The sequence below is a fragment of the Hermetia illucens genome, chromosome 1, assembly GCF_905115235.1.
Source record: "Hermetia illucens chromosome 1, iHerIll2.2.curated.20191125, whole genome shotgun sequence".
In the NCBI taxonomy this organism is placed as follows: Eukaryota; Metazoa; Arthropoda; class Insecta; order Diptera; family Stratiomyidae; genus Hermetia; species Hermetia illucens.
In genome coordinates this window covers 34,800,018-34,818,062 of record NC_051849.1, presented here as the reverse complement: position 1 = coordinate 34,818,062, position 18,045 = coordinate 34,800,018, and the positions used below count along the sequence as shown (strand labels likewise).

The following is an 18,045-nucleotide window of genomic DNA, read 5'->3' as shown; positions in this document are numbered from 1 at the left end:
GTGGAATTAATTCTGTGATACCGCATGCATTACCAACTCATTTCTAATGGTGTTCTAAGTTGAGCTTAAGGGAGGGGCAGAATATAGTCAAATGAGTTATCAAATGAAAGGTCGCGATTGGTACCATCGAAGCAGTTGTTTTGAGATGGTTTTCAAAGTAGAGCATCGGAGACGTTAGATATGGATGACCTAAATTAGGGAGCCATGTTCAAAAACAGGAAAGCAGACAAATATATCTTTATTTTTTCTAGTTATCCGAACGTCGCACTCTATCCCTAAATACACTATATATTGTTGCTTCTATATGTCCTTCCCTGCTTATTAAAATTGCCACCTTTAGAAAGGGTTTAATTGCATTGTTATCTTTTTGTCATAAACATTTGTGCAATTAAGCTTTCTTTGTGCCGATTGTTTTAATTGTTCCAGGACATTCCAAAGTGCATTAATTTCATTTTTAGATAGGATAGAATCATAGCAAGGAATGTTTCCTAAAACTTCTCCAAAACTCAAGTACAAATATCTGCAGAAAATCACAACCGCCCTTCTCATCGTCACCGTTGGCGTTGTCATAAAAACCCTCATTTAAGGGCCGTCAAGCCATCGACAAAGTCGCGTGCTAGATAGCAATCTAAACTAACTAACCCCCAACTTATGAGTCCTGGGAGCAACCGAAAAACTTACCCTCAAGGTGCATGTAACTTTTTCTTGGAGACCAGTTGAAAGTCGCGCGCCCTAGCAAACAGTCGGAAGCCGTTCCCACGTCCGGGAAATTGGAGGAAGGCGAATTTCGCCACAGAGCCCTAATATGCAAAGTGTACTCTATTCCAGAAAGTGAACCACCCCTCGGAGCGATTATTGAAAATTGCATCGAAATTCGTATGAGTTATAAAAGTTTAAGTGGAGCTGAAGGTGTCCTGGTTACAGTGTGGTAGCTTCGAGTGCTGTGGCGTGAAAACGGATCAAATCAGAAACATGTGTTTCCTGAAAATATTCGTGATTTTTGTAACGCTTCCTCTCGTTGACGTGGTTAGTGGACGTGACGCGCCTCCAATTGTGATTCCTGACCAGGGGACCGTTATGGGAATGTATATGAGGATGTTTCGCACACAAAGCATCTTGGCCTACTTGGGGATTCCTTTCGCACAGCCACCCATTAATGAGCGGCGTTTCTTTCCCCCGGTTGTGGACGTTTTACCTGCTTGGGATGGTGTTAGGAATGCAACCATTTTTCAGGCGGATTGCTGGCAGAATCCGCTGAAACCGTTGAAAAAACATGACGAACTGTTCAATAAACTTCTGAAGAACATAAGGAACATGAACAACGATTCCAGGAGATATGACGAGGACTGTTTGTACCTGAACATATTTATTCCGGATGGTAGGTTTCGTAGTGATTTGTTCAAGGATATTATTTAAGGACGATATTGGATTACAGTGTTTTATATCATTTTGAGTGAAATTGGTTTAAATTCTATTTTAAAATCTTCATCCTCCTTGCGATACAAAGGACTTCATTTGCCCAATTGGAGGTCTGTAGGGTACCCGTTCGATTTTCGGGTGAATGATCCCCAAACATTGGAGTTTTCTTCAAAATGCGCTCGCAATTCAGCCTGACATTTTCGGCAACAAATCCTCTCTGATTAGAATCCTTTTTCAGCTAAAATTCCCCCACACATGAAGTTTTACAACTTGCCATAGTCGAACCGACTTTTATTAACAAACTTTTCCCGAATCTATCATTCACGCGGGTACTCTTCCCTCTATGCAGGTTGCAAAATGGAAGTGTTCGTAGTAAACAACAACAAATGTCTGAAAACTTTTGTTACTTTTATTTATGGTCTTAAGGACTCGCTGGGAATTTTCAGTGTTTTGTCGAAAATCGAATAGACAGGTGGAAAACTTTTAGCACATTATCAATTGTACGCTCGGAATTTCGGAAGTTGGAGTAAATAACATTTGCATGTCTGTCGGTTTGTTGGTTTTTTTTAACCATTTTCCCGTGAGAGAGGAAATGCACAAATTGCAGGCATACTTTTACTGAAGTTTTCCGTGCCTTCATTATTCTGGAATGCGGAAAGTTGATTGTCGCTTAAAATGGGAATGTCTAGACTGTGGAAGCATGAAATGAAATCATAGTTTAAGTTTTCGATATGTTGAGGTAATGTAATGGCGAAAATTGGCTCAAACTCTATTTTTAGAATGCATTTAGAACTTACCGTTCCCATCAGGAGGCAGAAAGCGGTCAATATTTCTGGATAGCAACTTGAAATTATAGAGGTATCACGTTGCTGAGTACCATCTATAAGATATTCTCCGCTATCTTGCCAGGCCGGATAGCCTCATACGCCCAGAATATCACTGGCTCATACCAAAGAGGTTTCACTCCAGGCAAATCAGCAACAGATCAGACTTTCTCTCTGCGGCAAACGATGGAAAAACTGTTGGAATATGGACAACAGTGGCACCATATATTCATCGACTTTAAAGCCGCCTATGATAGCATGGCCAGGGTAAAACTGTACACGGCCATGAGAGAATTCGATATCCCGACGAAACTTATAAGACTTACTAGGCTGACCCTGACCAATGTGCGAGGTCAGATAAAAACAGCAGGATCACTCTCAAGACCATTGGACATCAATAAAGGTCTACGACAAGGGGATGCGCTATCATGCGTCCTCTTTAACATGGCCCTCGGAGGTACGATCCTCTTTAAGTCCACCCAACTACTGGCCTATGCTGATGATATCGACATCATGGGAAGAACCACCCGAGACGGACAAACTGCCTTCATCCGGATCGAACATGCGGCGCGAGATCTTGGGCTGCACATCAATGAAGGCAAGACAAAATATATGGTGGCAACGTCAGCACCGAAAACCAACCAATCAACAACATCGAACCGCACTGGTCAAACGGGAAGAATAAAGATAGGAGAATACAACTTTGAGACCATTGATAATTTCTCCTATTTAGGGTCGAAAATCACAACCGATGACAGCTATGATGATGAAATCCGCGCAACAGAGCCTATTTCAGCTTACAAAAACTGTTCCGCTCGAAACGTCTCACCGTAGGGTCAAAGCTTTTACTATACAAGACTATGATCTTGCCAGTCCTCATGTATTCCTCGGAGACTTGGGTTCTTAGCATGAAAAATTGCGAACTCTTGGCCGCGTTCGAGAGAAGAATCTTCCGAAGAATTTTTGGCCCTCTACATGAGGATGGACGATTCCATAGCCTACACAATGATAAAATCTATGAGCGATACCATGACCGTCCGGTTGTGGATAAAATCCGGTTCAATAGGGTGGGGGGGGGGTCACTTAATCCGTATGGATGAGGATGATCCCACCCACAAAGTCTGTAAGGGCAATATCTATGGCGGAAAAAGAGGACGAGGCAGACTCTGCCTAAGATGGAGCGATGGCGTAGGTCAGGACGCCAAACAGCTTTTAGGGATAACGAATTGGTGGACCTCGGTGCAAAACCAGGATGTCTGGAGTTCCTTATTAATGCAGGCCTAGACCGGTTACCGGTTGTTGCGCCGTTGATGATGATGATGAACTTGAAATTGATGAGATTGTCTGGAATGGAATCGGTCCTGGAAAAATGCCTCAATGTGGTTCTGAATATCCTTAAACCCTTTTTACGGGTACATAGAACAGGAACGAGGAGATGTAGGCTTCAGGCTCAACCGAAGAAATGTCACTATATCCCAAAGTATTCTTCTCGCCTCCTCTGATGCTTTAAAGCTTCACTTTGGCAAGCCGTTCAGAAGGTTATACGGAATTTGCGCAGAATTGGTCTCAACAAGGTTCACGTTATTTTCCTAGCGTTAACTCCGAATAAAATTCTGACCTAGAGGATGTGGTATGATCTGCTCTGATTGAAGCTTTCCATATAATCGTTTGTAAGGTCGATCGCAAGCGCACTCTACTTAGCTTCAAGAATCGATCTTTCAATCCTCTAAATGAAGTGAATTCGGACCAATGCGTGGAAATTAAATCTTTCTGGGATCTCTTTCTAGAGACGGGGTCATTTATCCAGGCGGCATTTATTATGAAAGACCGGGTGGAGGACGATTAGTGGAGAATCAAAGTTTCGTCTAGGGCAGAGACAACTCATCAGATGCTATTTCATCTCTGCCCTGGACATCATGATCGGAAGCATTTTCAGGTGCAAATTGACTACCGGTGCGGACGAAAGACTAGATTTCCTGGGACTCTTGCACAGTCTGGTTCAAACTAGGCAAAAAAGTGCGCCACTCTGGTAACGTGCTTGATATTGCGGACCACAACATACAAAGCCTCCTCTTTGGTTAAATAGCCTGGCCTGGAACTTAGCCTTAGTCTTCGGCACCACTCTGAAGAACTATTGTGTCCCCTAGATGACAATAGTATGCCAGATATTGCTATAGTATATCGGGCGGCCTTATAATTGGCAAAAATTCTAGAATTTTTCCTATTTTTAGGTATTTTAAGCGTGTAAAATTTTTAGAAATATGTGTTCGCTTCAGCGTTAGCTGCGTGATTGGTGGAAACAGAGTGGGCGTGTCAGGGATTCGTACCGCACGGAACCGCCATTCAGGCAGAGTTGGTTTGCATTTAGGCGCCTGTGTTTCTACTTCTCTCAGCTTACCTCGTTCTTATCTCGTTAACCAGCTCGTCCTGTATTTGTACAATTGCGGAGGAAACCTCCGACCTTAGCATTTCACTTTACTTTCCGGACTCACCTTTGTTCTCAGGTACTTCCCCTCTATCGTGAAATTTGGGCAGTGAAATATTAGACGCGAACATTGGATAGGCGGGCAACTGGATATAAGACAATCTGGTAAATCTTCCAGCCCAAAGCGATGCGGATACTACCTGCAGCAACCACGTGCCCTGAAAGGAATTGTGTAATGTGTTAGTTGGTGTTTCGGGCCAAGCTATTCTCTAATGTTGGGAATAAGCCCGTGCGTCCACCAATCGTTGGAAGGCTTGACCCATCTGCGTTGCAAGAAGTCATGCGACACGTTTTTGCGCTCTGTGTGCGTCTTCTTGCATATTACGTAGTGTAGCACACTTATTTCATTCACCAGAATGTTGAATGGGATTATACCCACAACCGATACTGCCTCATATGAAGTGGTTCTCCGTTACGTAATCTTTCTCATCCTTTTGGGTATTTTGCAGGAACAACTATAGCTTATCGACCAGGTTCCAAATATACAGGAACGCCTATGTTAGCCTGGCACAGCCACCAGAATTCATCGCGTTTTTTATCATCATCCTTATCGTTCTTATTGTATCCACCGTACAATCGACCCGCCGAAACCAATACTCCAACAGGCCATTGGGTAATAGTCTTTTGTAGATGACCCTCTCCATAATTTTTTAAATTGTATCCAACAGACATTCATGAACGACTATGTAGTGCTGGATCGTTGAGTGGCTTATTTGGCTTGGCAAGGAACACCAACTTTAGTTTTTCGCTGGACAGAAAATATTTTTACTTTTAGGTATGCCTCGAAGGTGTCAGCAAAAGGATTGGGCTTGTTTTCATTGCCAGCTTCAAACCTCCGTTAGGAATACCATCTAAACCTGGGGCTTTCTCGTCACCAATTCTACCACAGACTTATCGCAGCTCCTGGTCGGTAACTGGAGGTATGACGCATTAGTTAGTCTGGACAACGGTTTGCTTTTCGCTACTTTGGTGGACAGGGAATAGAGTATTTGGCGAGAAAGCTGAGTGGTGTGGTCTTCGCAGCGTTTTCATTACTACCTTGTAAGCCCCACACCAAGGCTTTATATTTGAATTTTCGCACAACAATTAGAAGCAGTTTCTTTTGGTTTTACGAATCGCTTCCTTTAAGCAGCAATCACATTATCATCATCAACGGCGCAACAACCGATATCCGGTTTAGGCCTGCCTTAATAAGGAACTCCAGACACCCCGGTTTTGCGCCGAGGTCCACCACATATTCCTAAAAGCTGTTTGGCGTCCTAACCTCGTCTTCTTTTTCCACCATAGATATTGTTCCTATAGATTTTCCGGGCTGGATCATCCTCATCCATACGGATTAAGTGACCCGCCCACGGCAAGCTGTTGAGCCGGATATTATCTACAACCAGGCGGTCATAGTATCGCTTATAGATTTCGTCGTTATGTAGGCTACGGAATCGTCCATCCTCATGTAGGGGGCCAAAAATCGTTGGAAGGATTCTTCTCTCGAACACGGCCCAGAGTTCGCAGTTTCTTCTCCTAAGAACCCGAGGAATACATGAGGACTGGCAAGATCACTGTCTTGTATAGTAAGAGCTTTGACCCTATTATGAGACGGCGGAATAGTTTTTATAAGCTGAAATAGGCTCTGTTGGCAGCTAACAACGTGCGCGGATTTCATTGTCATAGCTGTTATCGGTTGTAATTTTGGACCCCAGATAGGAGAAATTTTCAGCTTTCTCAAAGTTGTAGTCTCCTATTTTCATTGTTCCTTTGGTTTTGTGGCTGACGTTGACACCATGTACTTCGTCTTGCCTTCATTAATGTGCAGCCCAAGATCTCGTGCCAACCAGCGCCTGTTCAATCTGGATGATGGCAGTTTGTACATCTCGGGTCATTCATCCCATGATGTCGATATCGTCAGCGTAGGCTAGCAGTTGAGTGGACTTGAAGAGGATGGTGCTTCTCGCATTTACATCGGCATCGTGGATCACCTTCTCCAGGGTCAGGTTAAAGAGGACGCATGATAGGGCATCCCCTTGTCTTAGACCGTTGTTGATGTTGGATGATATTGGGAGTGATCCTGCTGCTTTTATCTGGCCTCGCAAATTGGTCAGGATCAGTCTAGTCAGTCTTATCAATTTCGTTGGGATATCGAATTTTCTCATGGCCGGGTAGAGTTTTATCCTGGCTATGCTGCCTGGAGTGGTATGGGCGACAAGAATAACTCCGTTCGCAAGCGTTCCTTAGCACCTCTCTGACTACATTCTCTGGAGAGCGTTCCTCGGTATCTGCATAAAGCTGTTGACGACTCCCATCCCACCTTCCACAAGGTGAAAAGAAAGAGAGAGAAAGGTATCATCGCCGTCGTCTACCACTCCATTGCAACACACAGGTAGGACGGAGAGTAAACCCCAGGAAGGAGACAAACAGGAATTATTCTTGCGATTAAAATAGCAGCCTATTCAGACATGTCAATCTCTGCACTTGGGCTAAGCGCTTACAATACCTCCATGCTGTTCGTCTTTGACCGACTTATCGGCGAAATTCTTGCTGAAGCCTTGTCCACTGAAGCTTTGATTTACTCGAAGAAATTAATTTTCGAATGAAGGATTAACCTAAGGCATTTAACCGTTAGTTTTGACTACACTTGCCTTGGGGATAGTACCCAGCAGTACGTATCGCTCCGCGAATTTACTTCAGATGAGCACTTTCCCGGTCGTGTCGAGCATATACAGTGGTCGGTATGCAAACGGCAGCTCAGCTGGAAGCTCTGCTTCTTCTTTACTGGTCAATCCAAGCCCGCTTAACTTGCAGCCGGAAGGAAAAATGCCCTCCTTCAGTTAAGGGTTGAATGCGCCGAGTACAGGGTTTGACCTATTTTGGAATACCAGTTTATATACTTCTGCCGGGATACCATCAGGACGTGGCGTCTTCTTGTTTTTCATAGTGAGAACTGTCTCTTCAAGATCTTTTTTTGGTGAAAAGTGGGTAGTTCTCAGCACCCTCCGTGCTGTTGTCATCGACCTGTGTGGGATATTTAAGGAGTAATGTCTCTGCATTGTGGTCCACGTGTTTGACATTAAGTAAGCAGGGTCTCCGTAGAACTCTGATTTCCTGGTTGACAATTTTATAACCAAGTCCCAATGAATCCCCATTAAATTCGTCGATACGCAGCAACGAATTTTGCTTTTATTTATCGCGCTGCAGAGTCTGCCCCGGGCGTTAAATGGCGGAGTGTATGACACTTCTTCCGTAAGTCAGGAATCTCTGCCTTCCACTAATACATAGAAGGCTTGTCAAGGCTGGCTGTGTTCCGGGGCACTGAAACTCTGCAGGAAGAATTTTTCGGTGATCGACTTCGCAACGTTCCACGCGTAGGGAGAGTACCGGACCGATGCACGCCGGCAAAAAACGTCAACCACTCCGAACACGATTAATTGGTAGTCACTTGCCGAGAAGTCTTTCAGGAACCGCTACCTGTTCTGCGATAATGTCATTGATTCGGACGCAAAGATTACATCCCGAAAATTTTCTCCGCAGCCTGGGTGCCGAAACATAGGGCTGAATCCGGTGTTTAAAACTACAAGCCCGTTTTTGTTACCATTTTAAACGAGTCATGTTCCATTCTAGCGGAGCGGAAACAAATCTCCTACTCCAGGTCCCTGAGGCCGACCTACGGGTAATTGATCCCGGAACTCACGAAGAGATTAACGCTCGGGGCAATGCGGTAGAATAATACTGGCTCCTGGGCCGATTCCCGAAGGGTCGGGTTCTGAATTCATGTCACCTTCGCAGAGCTAGCTTTACACCATCCCACGACGTTGGCTTTTTGGACGCTCAGCGTGCCCCGAGGTATACCGGATACTCATGGTACGCTTTTCAGTTTTTTTGTATTCATACCCTACATACTACCTAACCAATTATGATGCGTATTTCTCGGCAGCTTCTACCACATCGAGTTTTTGGCCTTGACAATTCACAGAGGTGATATCTATGCGGGTATTGATTTCTTCTGGACATTGACACTCGAAGGCCTCCTTAATTTTTTCTGTGAGGCAGTCAAAATCCAGAGAGTACATAGGCTCTACACTAGAAAATTGAGTGAGGACTCCGCTACCATTGTTTTTCCGAATGAAAGACACTTCTGCGCCACTATCGTCGAGCTCGATCTTATAGCGGGTCTCTCTGAGCACTTCCGCAAATGTTTTGCCCTCCATTGGATTAATAAGCAGAACCGACGATGTAGTCTTCAATCGTTTCCTCGTCTTTTCCTTTGGTGATCGACAATTCATATTTGCTTTCACTTTGGGCAGACGGTTTTCTTCTTTGTCGAACAGAGGAAAACTCTGTTCGCTTTGCAATGAACTATTTGCGATCTCAACAAGAATTGCGGTTCTTTCTGCTCTTCGTGCGTCTTGCGCTGCTGTCTATGTCCGCCAGCAGAAGAAAATGCAGTCCAGGAGTTCTTCTGATTCCATTAACCTCTTTTCCACGCCTTTGCTAATATTTATGTGGACAAGTGTTGCAGACTGCGTGTCCAATTTCCTGATTAGGTGTTCAACTCTGCTTCAACTCTGCTTATGTTGGGCAGTGTCAGCTATTTTTTCTTGGATACCAGTCAAAATGAGTATTTGGGTCAAATCAAGACAAAGATCACGAGGGGGCGCATTGTCTCTTAGAGTGTACGTCCAGCACTGTACCGTTATGCCTTAGTCACTTCAAGGCCCAGTGGATTGTCACGCCAAGGATTATTATTTTTTTTTTCGGTGAAGGAGGTCTGCAGGGTACTGAAGTTGCCGATCCCGCCCCGGCAGCCATATCGCTTTCAGCGACTTCCTTTTTATTTGGATGTACTGATTCCAGTGTCTCGTCGGGTTTTTAGCTCTGGCTGCCTTCTTCGCTGGGCACTGTGCTCTTCACGGAAGAAAAACTTTCTTAAGGTTACAACTTTAGACGCAGGTAACTGCCAGCTAAGGCATCAGAGCTACTTGTTAAGAAATCTCGAGAATACTATTCCCCCGTTAAAGATCGAAGACCACCGTTGGTCTGCATTAATATTCCAGAAACAACTTTCGCTTATGTAGCTAAGTGGAAGTCTCTGGAAAGGGTGAGTTTTTATGAACATTTGCTGAAAGCGATTTTTTGTCCGCGCTTCACCCTGTCTCAGTTTTATGATCAAAATATTGGAAATGACAAGTACTGGTGACAGTCTATCTCAAATTTGTAGTTACAAAGCGTCTCACCGTGGTAGTTTGCGTTACAATACCCAGTCAATCAAGTTTGCGAAAGACTGGACAGTCCTGATATCTGGAGTTGAATATTGGGTGCTTATGTGTGTTGCATACCCCGCAACTTCAGCAGAAGATTGGGTTCTCGCCCAAATTATTCTTGTAGGAATAATCTATCTATCGTCAATTCCAAAGACAAACTCATATCTGAAAACCTTAAAAATGGGAGAGCCTGAAGAGGATTTGTCCAAGAGCCTGATTACTGCACCCCCTGATTCATCATTATTGTTGCTAACGAATCTTGTTTTCGTTATTGACCTTATCCGTAGATACGCTCCTTTGACTTCAGAAAATGAAATCCTGAAGTGTCCTGAAGTATTCTTATATTTGCGAACGGAAAGTGCAATATCTTTCAGGAAGTCGGACATACCATTGAGTAGAGTAACTTGATAACCCACCCCAAAGGCGTTTTCCCAGCTGGACTTGAAGAAGAACACAAATAGGGATCTGGAAAGAAATGCTATTCAGGGAAGAGGGCATAGTGTAAAACAATACCGTTCCTCTAGTAAAATCCATCCAACTGATTCGACCAAATATTGATTTCTTAACAATCATTCCTCTAAATTCCGCAAATACCAATACTATAACCCTTTCGGCAGCTCCCCTTACAAGGAACATATTGCATTGCACTCACTTACCCTCGTTTTCAAGTCACCGATCCAATCGTAAATGCAGAATCCTTGTCAGTAAACAAACATAAAAAGTTCAATAGTCTGTCCCCAAGGCCTCGAAATTCGATAGAAGAAAGGACGAAAGGGCGTTCTGTCGTCGGCCTCAAGCCAACATATACAAAATTAAATGGAATTCATGCTAAACTCCATGCCACGCGGGACGAATTTCATTGTCAAGAAGTCTTCAGGACTCTCTCGGTAACGTGCATACAATGTAAGGCGAGTAGAAAGTGGAATTGAGCATATTCTTGTCGTGTCAACTGAATTGACGTGACGACTCCGGTTGATCCTTTTTTAACCGTTTCTCTATTATTTTCTGTGTGTGATTGTGTAGCTGGGTTGGAAGGAAGTGCATATACCTTACCATTGGATGCTATGTGGTTATATTCATTTTTGCATGCATTATCGATAATTTGAAGGAAAACTTAGTTAAATTTTTGGGTTATTGTGAAAGGACTCAAATCCCAGAGGCACATTCATTAAGGAAATACGGGTATTGGAATGAATTACTGAATGTTTTTGCATGAGACAGAAGCTTCGAAAATTGAGGCATTTTGAATTAATTTCAAACTTGTTTATCCAAATTGTTAGGACACATTACAGGTCTGAATAATATGCCAGAAAATAACAAAGAGCGCGCCTGTGTGGGGTTGAAAAATCAGGCGCATCCTTGATGCGGATAAGGGAATGCTCGGTCGAGGCGTTATAGACATGCACATGCACTCATCAGGAGCTATGAGTGCATGGACATGCTTATGCGCAGACCGGGTAGGTGGGAAGTAAAAGCTAATCCGTGGATAAAAATTGCCTTTGGGAAGGACACCCAGAAATCAAACCAAATATGGTGGACAAGAAAGGCATTTTTTTTACGGTGCAGGGCTTCGGAAACCCAGTACCGGCGGCTTTTGGGCGTGAACAAGCGGGCTCCCGGCCGTCGATATCCAGCAGCCGAAGTGCCACAGTAGTGGGGAACTTGGCTACTTTGGCATCTAATGTTACAAGTGATCTTAGTGGAGTGGAAATGAGATCACCGGATCCTTTTCGTAAAACCTCGAAACTTGGGAGGTCGCTACTGAGGGCAACATTACTCCTTGGCAGTCGAGAGTCGTGGGATTCCGAACGGAATTTGGAAAGTCCTCGGATTGACGTAATTAGCGGTGCTGTAAAAGACGATCGTGGAAGGCAGCAAACTGTAACAGCGTTTATTTCACTGGGGGAACGCATTAATGAACTCTGTTAGTTCATTAAAGAGAGGTTGAATATCCACCAAAATATCCCCAAACGTCATGTGACAAAATCACGTGGGAGACCCAGGTGACGCCTTCTCAGGAGAAGGCAGGTGGAAACACGAGCAAACGGAGTAGGGTTGGAATAAGTGAATCTCCTAGTGTTCAACAAGCTGTCAAGAAGAAGAAAAAGCCCTCTTGCCCGAAGAAAGCGGCGCCGGAGGAAGTTTCGGGTTGTTCGTCGATTACGGCCCCAACTGAAAAAAGGGTTAGAGCCTACACCTCGTAGACCCGAAGAATAGACAAAGATGAGTGGCAAAAAGTGGCAAAAGGAGAAACAGAAAATTCGTCTGGAAATAAGCATTATTTCCAAGAAGGCGATATGTCCTACGCTTATATCCTTTCGAAAGTTAAAGCCGATCCAGAATGGACAGACTTGGGCGGTACCGTGAGTCCGGGGGATCTGATGCTGGAGCTAAACAAATCTAGCAAAAAAAGAGTGGATAGTTTTCGCCGTCAGGTGGAAAAGTTCGAATGCAACACGAATGTCACATTATAAGAGGATATCTGTGCTGTGCTAAGGGAACAATTCAACCTTAGCGAAATAGAAGAAAGTGCCATCTAATGATAAAGAAGGAATACACACAGACCGCTATTATTAGCTTCCCGATGGAATCAGGGATTAATCTGATTACTGCGGGGAAGATAAGGATAGGTTGGGTCGTGTGCCGACTTAGGGTGCCAGTATCTATCAAGAGATGCTTCAGATGCCTCGATTTCGATCACTTTGCGGCAGCATGTACTAGTGAGCATGATAGGTCGAAAAGGTGCAGGAAGTGTGGAGAAGAAGGCCAAGGAATGTATGTTGTGCAAAGGGAAAAGGAGAGCGGACGACTGGCATAAAGGAGGGAGCCGAATCGTAAGGCTAAATCAGGTTGATACAAATCAACCTCAACCATTGCGAGACAGCTCAAGGCTTGCTCTCGCAAACCATTCGAGAGTCGAATGTGGACGTGGCGGTAATATATGAACCTTATCGAAGTTAGGTTGGTGTTACGTGGGTGTAACACTCATCGGGAAACGCGGCAATATGCGCATGTAGACGGCAAGCCATTCAAGAAACAACGGCATTTCCAGGAGCCGGCTTCGTAAGGGTAAAAGTCAACGCCGTCCATATTTACAGCTGTTATGCTCCTCCAAGTGCTACATTAGCTAGGGACGCTAGGGACCACAGGCCCAAAATTATTGCCGGGGAGTTCAACGTGTGTACATTTTGCTAGGGAAGTCGAGCAATGAACTCCAGTGGTCAAATCTTACTTGAAACCTTCGCGGAGCTAGACATCCTACTAACCAACGTTGGATGAGTGTCCACTTTTTGTGGCAGAGGGCTAGGCTCAATCGTCGATCTGATCTATTTGATAACGAGGTACTGGTTGGCGAGAGGGATGTTCTGGTGGATGAGTAAACACTACACCCCCAGTGGCCATCTTCCTCGACATCAGGAATGTGTGGGGGAGGGGGAGGACGACAGTCGAGTGAGTAACAGAAGCGGAAAAACCATAAGAGTTGGGTGGTCCATTGGAACTTTCGAGGAAGAGACTTTCCTGGCGGCTTTAGAAGGAGGTTACCACCCACCATCGGATAACTAAGGTATGCGACTCTACAATGCCGCGACGGAAGTTTCACCACAATAAGAAACCAAAATACAGGTGGAACCAAGAAATCGTGCTGTTAAGAGGATCGTGTCTGTGAGCGAGGAGGCTTTGCCAAAAAACCAGAGGGAAGCCAGAACATCGTCAGTCGGAGAAGGAATACTGTGATTTTCGAAGTCGCCTTAAGACGGTTGTACGGGAAAGTAAGCGGAATTGCTAGAAGCAGTTGTGCTTTGAGGCAAATACGAATCCATGCAGCGTTGCTTACAAACTTGTAAAGAATAAGATTCTTGGACAAAAATCACCCCAGGTGACGTGCCCGCAACTCTTGTTCAAAATCATCGCAATTCTTTTCCCACAATAAGAAGAAAGTGGACTTCAACCAACGATGCAACAGTACGTTCTCACAATCCCAGAGGTTACCGAAGAAGAACTACGGGAGATCCATGGACGATAATAAAGCTTCCGGATTGGAAGGAATTCCAAGCAAAGCCCTCAAGTTGGCAGCTCATAAGTGCATCTGAATCGTGCATGGTGGAAGAAATGTTTCCCACGCAGTGGAAAAGGCGGAGGTTAGTTCTGCTACTCCAAAAATTACACGGCGCATCCTCTTAATATCGCCCAATCTGTCTTTTAGATACTATGGGGAAGATGTTGGAAAGGGTAGTGTACAACAGGCTGCTTCCGCTCGTTGAGCTAACGGGTGGTCTATCGGGTTTCACAGAGCGCGGTCCACAGTTGATGGCATTGCAACAATCATAGACCTGGCTGGGGAGGTATGCACCGCTAGTAAGTGCTGCGCGGATGCCAAGAATGCCTTTAACTCAGCCAAATGGAGTTGGATTAAGGGCACCCTAGCTCAGCTGGGTGTTCTTGGTTACTTATCTCGGATAATCGAAAGTTACCTTTCGGAGAGACTTCTTTGGTAAGGAGGACGAGTCGAAAGAATATGTTGTGTCCCTCAAGGCTTCGTACCGGGGCCCCTGTCGTGGGACATAATGTACAACAGAGTGCCCGGCCTTCGCGTGTCAAAGGAGGGCAACATTGATAGATTTTGCACACGACCTGGTAGTGGTAGCAGTTGCGAAACACCACCTGGACGTGCAATTTTATGTATGCGAAATCATTCATGTCATCAAAGCCCGGCTCCAAATGGTGAAATTGGATCAGGCGGAAGAAAAGACGGAGGCGATCGTTATTACCAATCGCAGGAAAAACAACGCTGTCAAAATCCGCGTTGGTAATCTCGCGGCCGTTTCAAAATCGATTATTAGATACCTGGTGGTAATGATCGATGCCAAGTTGAGGCAAGCTCATCCCTAGCAAGGATGAGGGGTCAAAATCTAGTCGGTGGCCGCTTATCGCAGAGGAGAAGGAGGGCAAATCCGATTGAAGTGATTGGGGGCTTCCGAAAGGCCACTATGAAGAAGCTGTACAGGAGATGGCAGCAGTGGTAGGATAATTCCAAGAAAGGCCGCTGGATCCCTGCTCTTATCCCGTGTATTGAGAAATGGGCCGAGCGCAAACATGAATTACCACCTGTTCCGGATGCGCCACTACTCTTGAGGACCCAGAGCATGTTATGTTCCACTGTCTGAGACTCGTGGGTGAAAGAGGGAGGTTAAACGACGCCCTCAACGCAGTTATCGGACCACATAATTAAATTCGTCGAGAAGATGCTGAGGTCCGTAGCAAATTAATAATAATAATAATCGTTGGCGCAACAATCCATGTTGGATCAGGGCCTTGAAGTGTGTTAGAGCACTTCATTCAAGACCGTAACGGTACACTAGGAGGCAATGTGGTCAGCATTGCGCTCGACCGAGATTATTACCCTGATTTTGACTCAGGTACTCATTCACAGCTGAGTCGACTGGTATCCGACGTCAAATCACGATACAAATCCCACTGCCACCAGTGAGATTTGAACCGCGACCTTCCGTACGACAGCCTTGCGCTCTAACCACTCAGCTATCCGGACAACTAGCAAATTGGAGTGCGATAAATGCAACAGTAACTGCGGTACAGGAAAAGCTGCAGGAACTGAAACGAGCTCAGATGGGGGGTGGGGGGAGGTGGTTTTAGTGGGTGACAATCCCACACACTACTGCAACCTGGCGCAGCAGAGTCCTTTCAAGATTTCCACCTCCACCCAAAAAAAAACTGCGATTCTTCCTAGCACACTTATTCCCAGTATCTCGATAAGATTTCCCAGTAAGTCGATAGATTTCAGTGGCTATCACGGAATTTGCATACCAAGATACTTATGTACAATCAAATGCCGTATCAACCCTTACACGGAATTGTATTGGATTGTGGGGAAAGTCAAGAGAAAAGCCCAAGGAATCAGAAGCCAGGAGGAAATGCGTTTCATGCACAATGCAAATGCAATTGCCGGCCGCGACCGGTGATGAGATTATTTATAGTCGAGTTTAATAAGAAGGAGTTTCTCGTAATTGCCGGTCAGTTGTAAGCTGCACGTTTCCTGATGATTATCACCAACCCACACGCATAAAGCCTTCTCAGTTCACCTTACTGTTAGGCAAAAAAGATTTAGATGCATCGCGATTTAATCAGTGATAAGCATTTTTGAACGTGGCTAAGCTCGTATGAATAATGTGACATGGTTGAAGCCGATTTTTCTCCTGCATTTATTGTTATTGCTAATTGGAAATGCATATCTAATCTTTGGCGCGAGCGAGTTAGTAATGAGATGGATATTGATGAAGGATGAATAGTTCTTTTGAAATTCTAATAAAATAAAAAACTGAATGGCCCTGAGATGAAGGGTTATGTAATATTTGCAAAACGTCCACCGAAATTAGGAAATAATGGAGCCAAGTTTACAAGTCAGTCACTAGACGTTTATGTAACAAACGAAGGGCGAAATAATAACTCACTTTTATGCATTCATGAATAAAAACGAGGGAAGTCGAGTAGAAGTCACGCAAAGAGCTATATAGCTTAAGGAATTCTTGCCTTATTTTTCCTTTCAACAATTTTTCGGAAAATATTTCATGGTAACAGAAAGTTACGAAAGATATTTGGATTTTATCAATATTATCACCGTCAGCCACGTTAGGAGTCCCAGTATGTTATGGTGATACCATCAGTACAGGTTGAGGGAAGGTGCTGAGCGATATACAACATTTTGAGTATCTTGATAACTGATTGAAATGGTCTAAAAATTGAACTTAAACACTGACCCTTCAGTAAACTGGGGACTATGGTTAAAATTTGCCTATACTGACCATCTCTGGTAGGAGAACTTTTCTTTCTCGATATGTAACCTATCCAGTGCAAGTTTCGCCTTATCATCAACTTGCTCAAGAGTATCTATAATAGCTTGTAGCCCGATTAAGCCCTTTATTAAATATTGTCTCAGGCCAAGGGACAGTATATTTAATAGGCAGTACCCACACTAAATGGACCGGACTTGCGAATGTATCGAGGAAGGTTATCCGTACACATAAGAGGTCCTTAACATCTGCCAGTATCTACATGTGGTTTGGTACTTATGATGTATTTCAAGTAGCCGTTTTCTTATTCTCCTGTATCTTTTGTTCCGTATGGTAGCAGTCTAGATAAAATTCGCCTCTTTCTTTAAGACAATAGTTTTTGAAGAGGAACTTATTGTTGAAGACGCCTGGTATGAACGTCAGATTTGATAAAGAGTACCAGCTGAGCTCTTAGACCGTGGTGGCCCATTGTACTCGACTCCTCTGTCTAACGGAATATGCAGTTGGAGCACATCGCCACCAAAAATCGGATGTCTGATGCCCCCCTAGGCATTTACATAGAAAATGCTCCGTGGATTCCGCTTCCTCATTACAGGAGGGAAGCCTATCATCATGAATAATTCCTATTCTGAACATATGTCCAGCTAATGAATAACCTACCAGGATGCCTACAATATTCCTGCAAGTCTTCCTGCTTTTGGTCAGGATAAACTTTGCGGTATGTATGTTTGGTTGCGGTGTATTTAGCAGCATTTAGGCTCAGTCATTATGGGAAGCTTGTTCTCAGTTTTTGATGGCAACATTAGCCAATACCACTGACACCTCAATTGCTGGTTCATTTACTTCCTCACAAAAGAAGGAATAAAAAAAAGACAAATTTTATTTTTTAATGCCGAATAATGAATTTTTTATTCCTCACATACCGGTATTTCGAGAACCAGTTGCACTCTTCCTCAAAAACAAAAACTCACTGAGGAAGAGGAAAATTGGTCCTCGAAATACCGGTATATGAGGAATGAAAAACTCGTTATTCGGCGTTAGAAAAAAAAAATTGTCTTTTTTTTCATTATACCATCGGGCAAGGGGAGAAATATGTACGGTAACATAGTTGTAAAGGAAAGAGAAGGAGAAAAAGATGGCTTCGGCTCGAAAGGAGTACTCAGGACGCCTCCACCAATTACCCTACCTAAAGCTGCGCAGTGTATGACATAAAGTAGCCTTCAAGGAGCTCAGAGTTCAAAATGTTATCATACGGCTAG

The 18,045-nt window shown here is 44.2% G+C and overlaps 1 protein-coding gene across 1 annotated transcript in view; it reads left to right on the top strand.

Moving 5' to 3' along the window:
• Positions 1 to 972: 972 nt before the first annotated feature.
• Positions 973 to 18,045, top strand: part of LOC119647076 (pyrethroid hydrolase Ces2a) — a 31,353-nt gene continuing 14,280 nt past the window's right edge. Inside the window, exon 1 of the mRNA XM_038047833.1 lies at positions 973 to 1,378. Coding sequence (XP_037903761.1) covers positions 973 to 1,378 — 406 coding nt within the window. The remainder of the gene's footprint in view (positions 1,379 to 18,045) is intronic.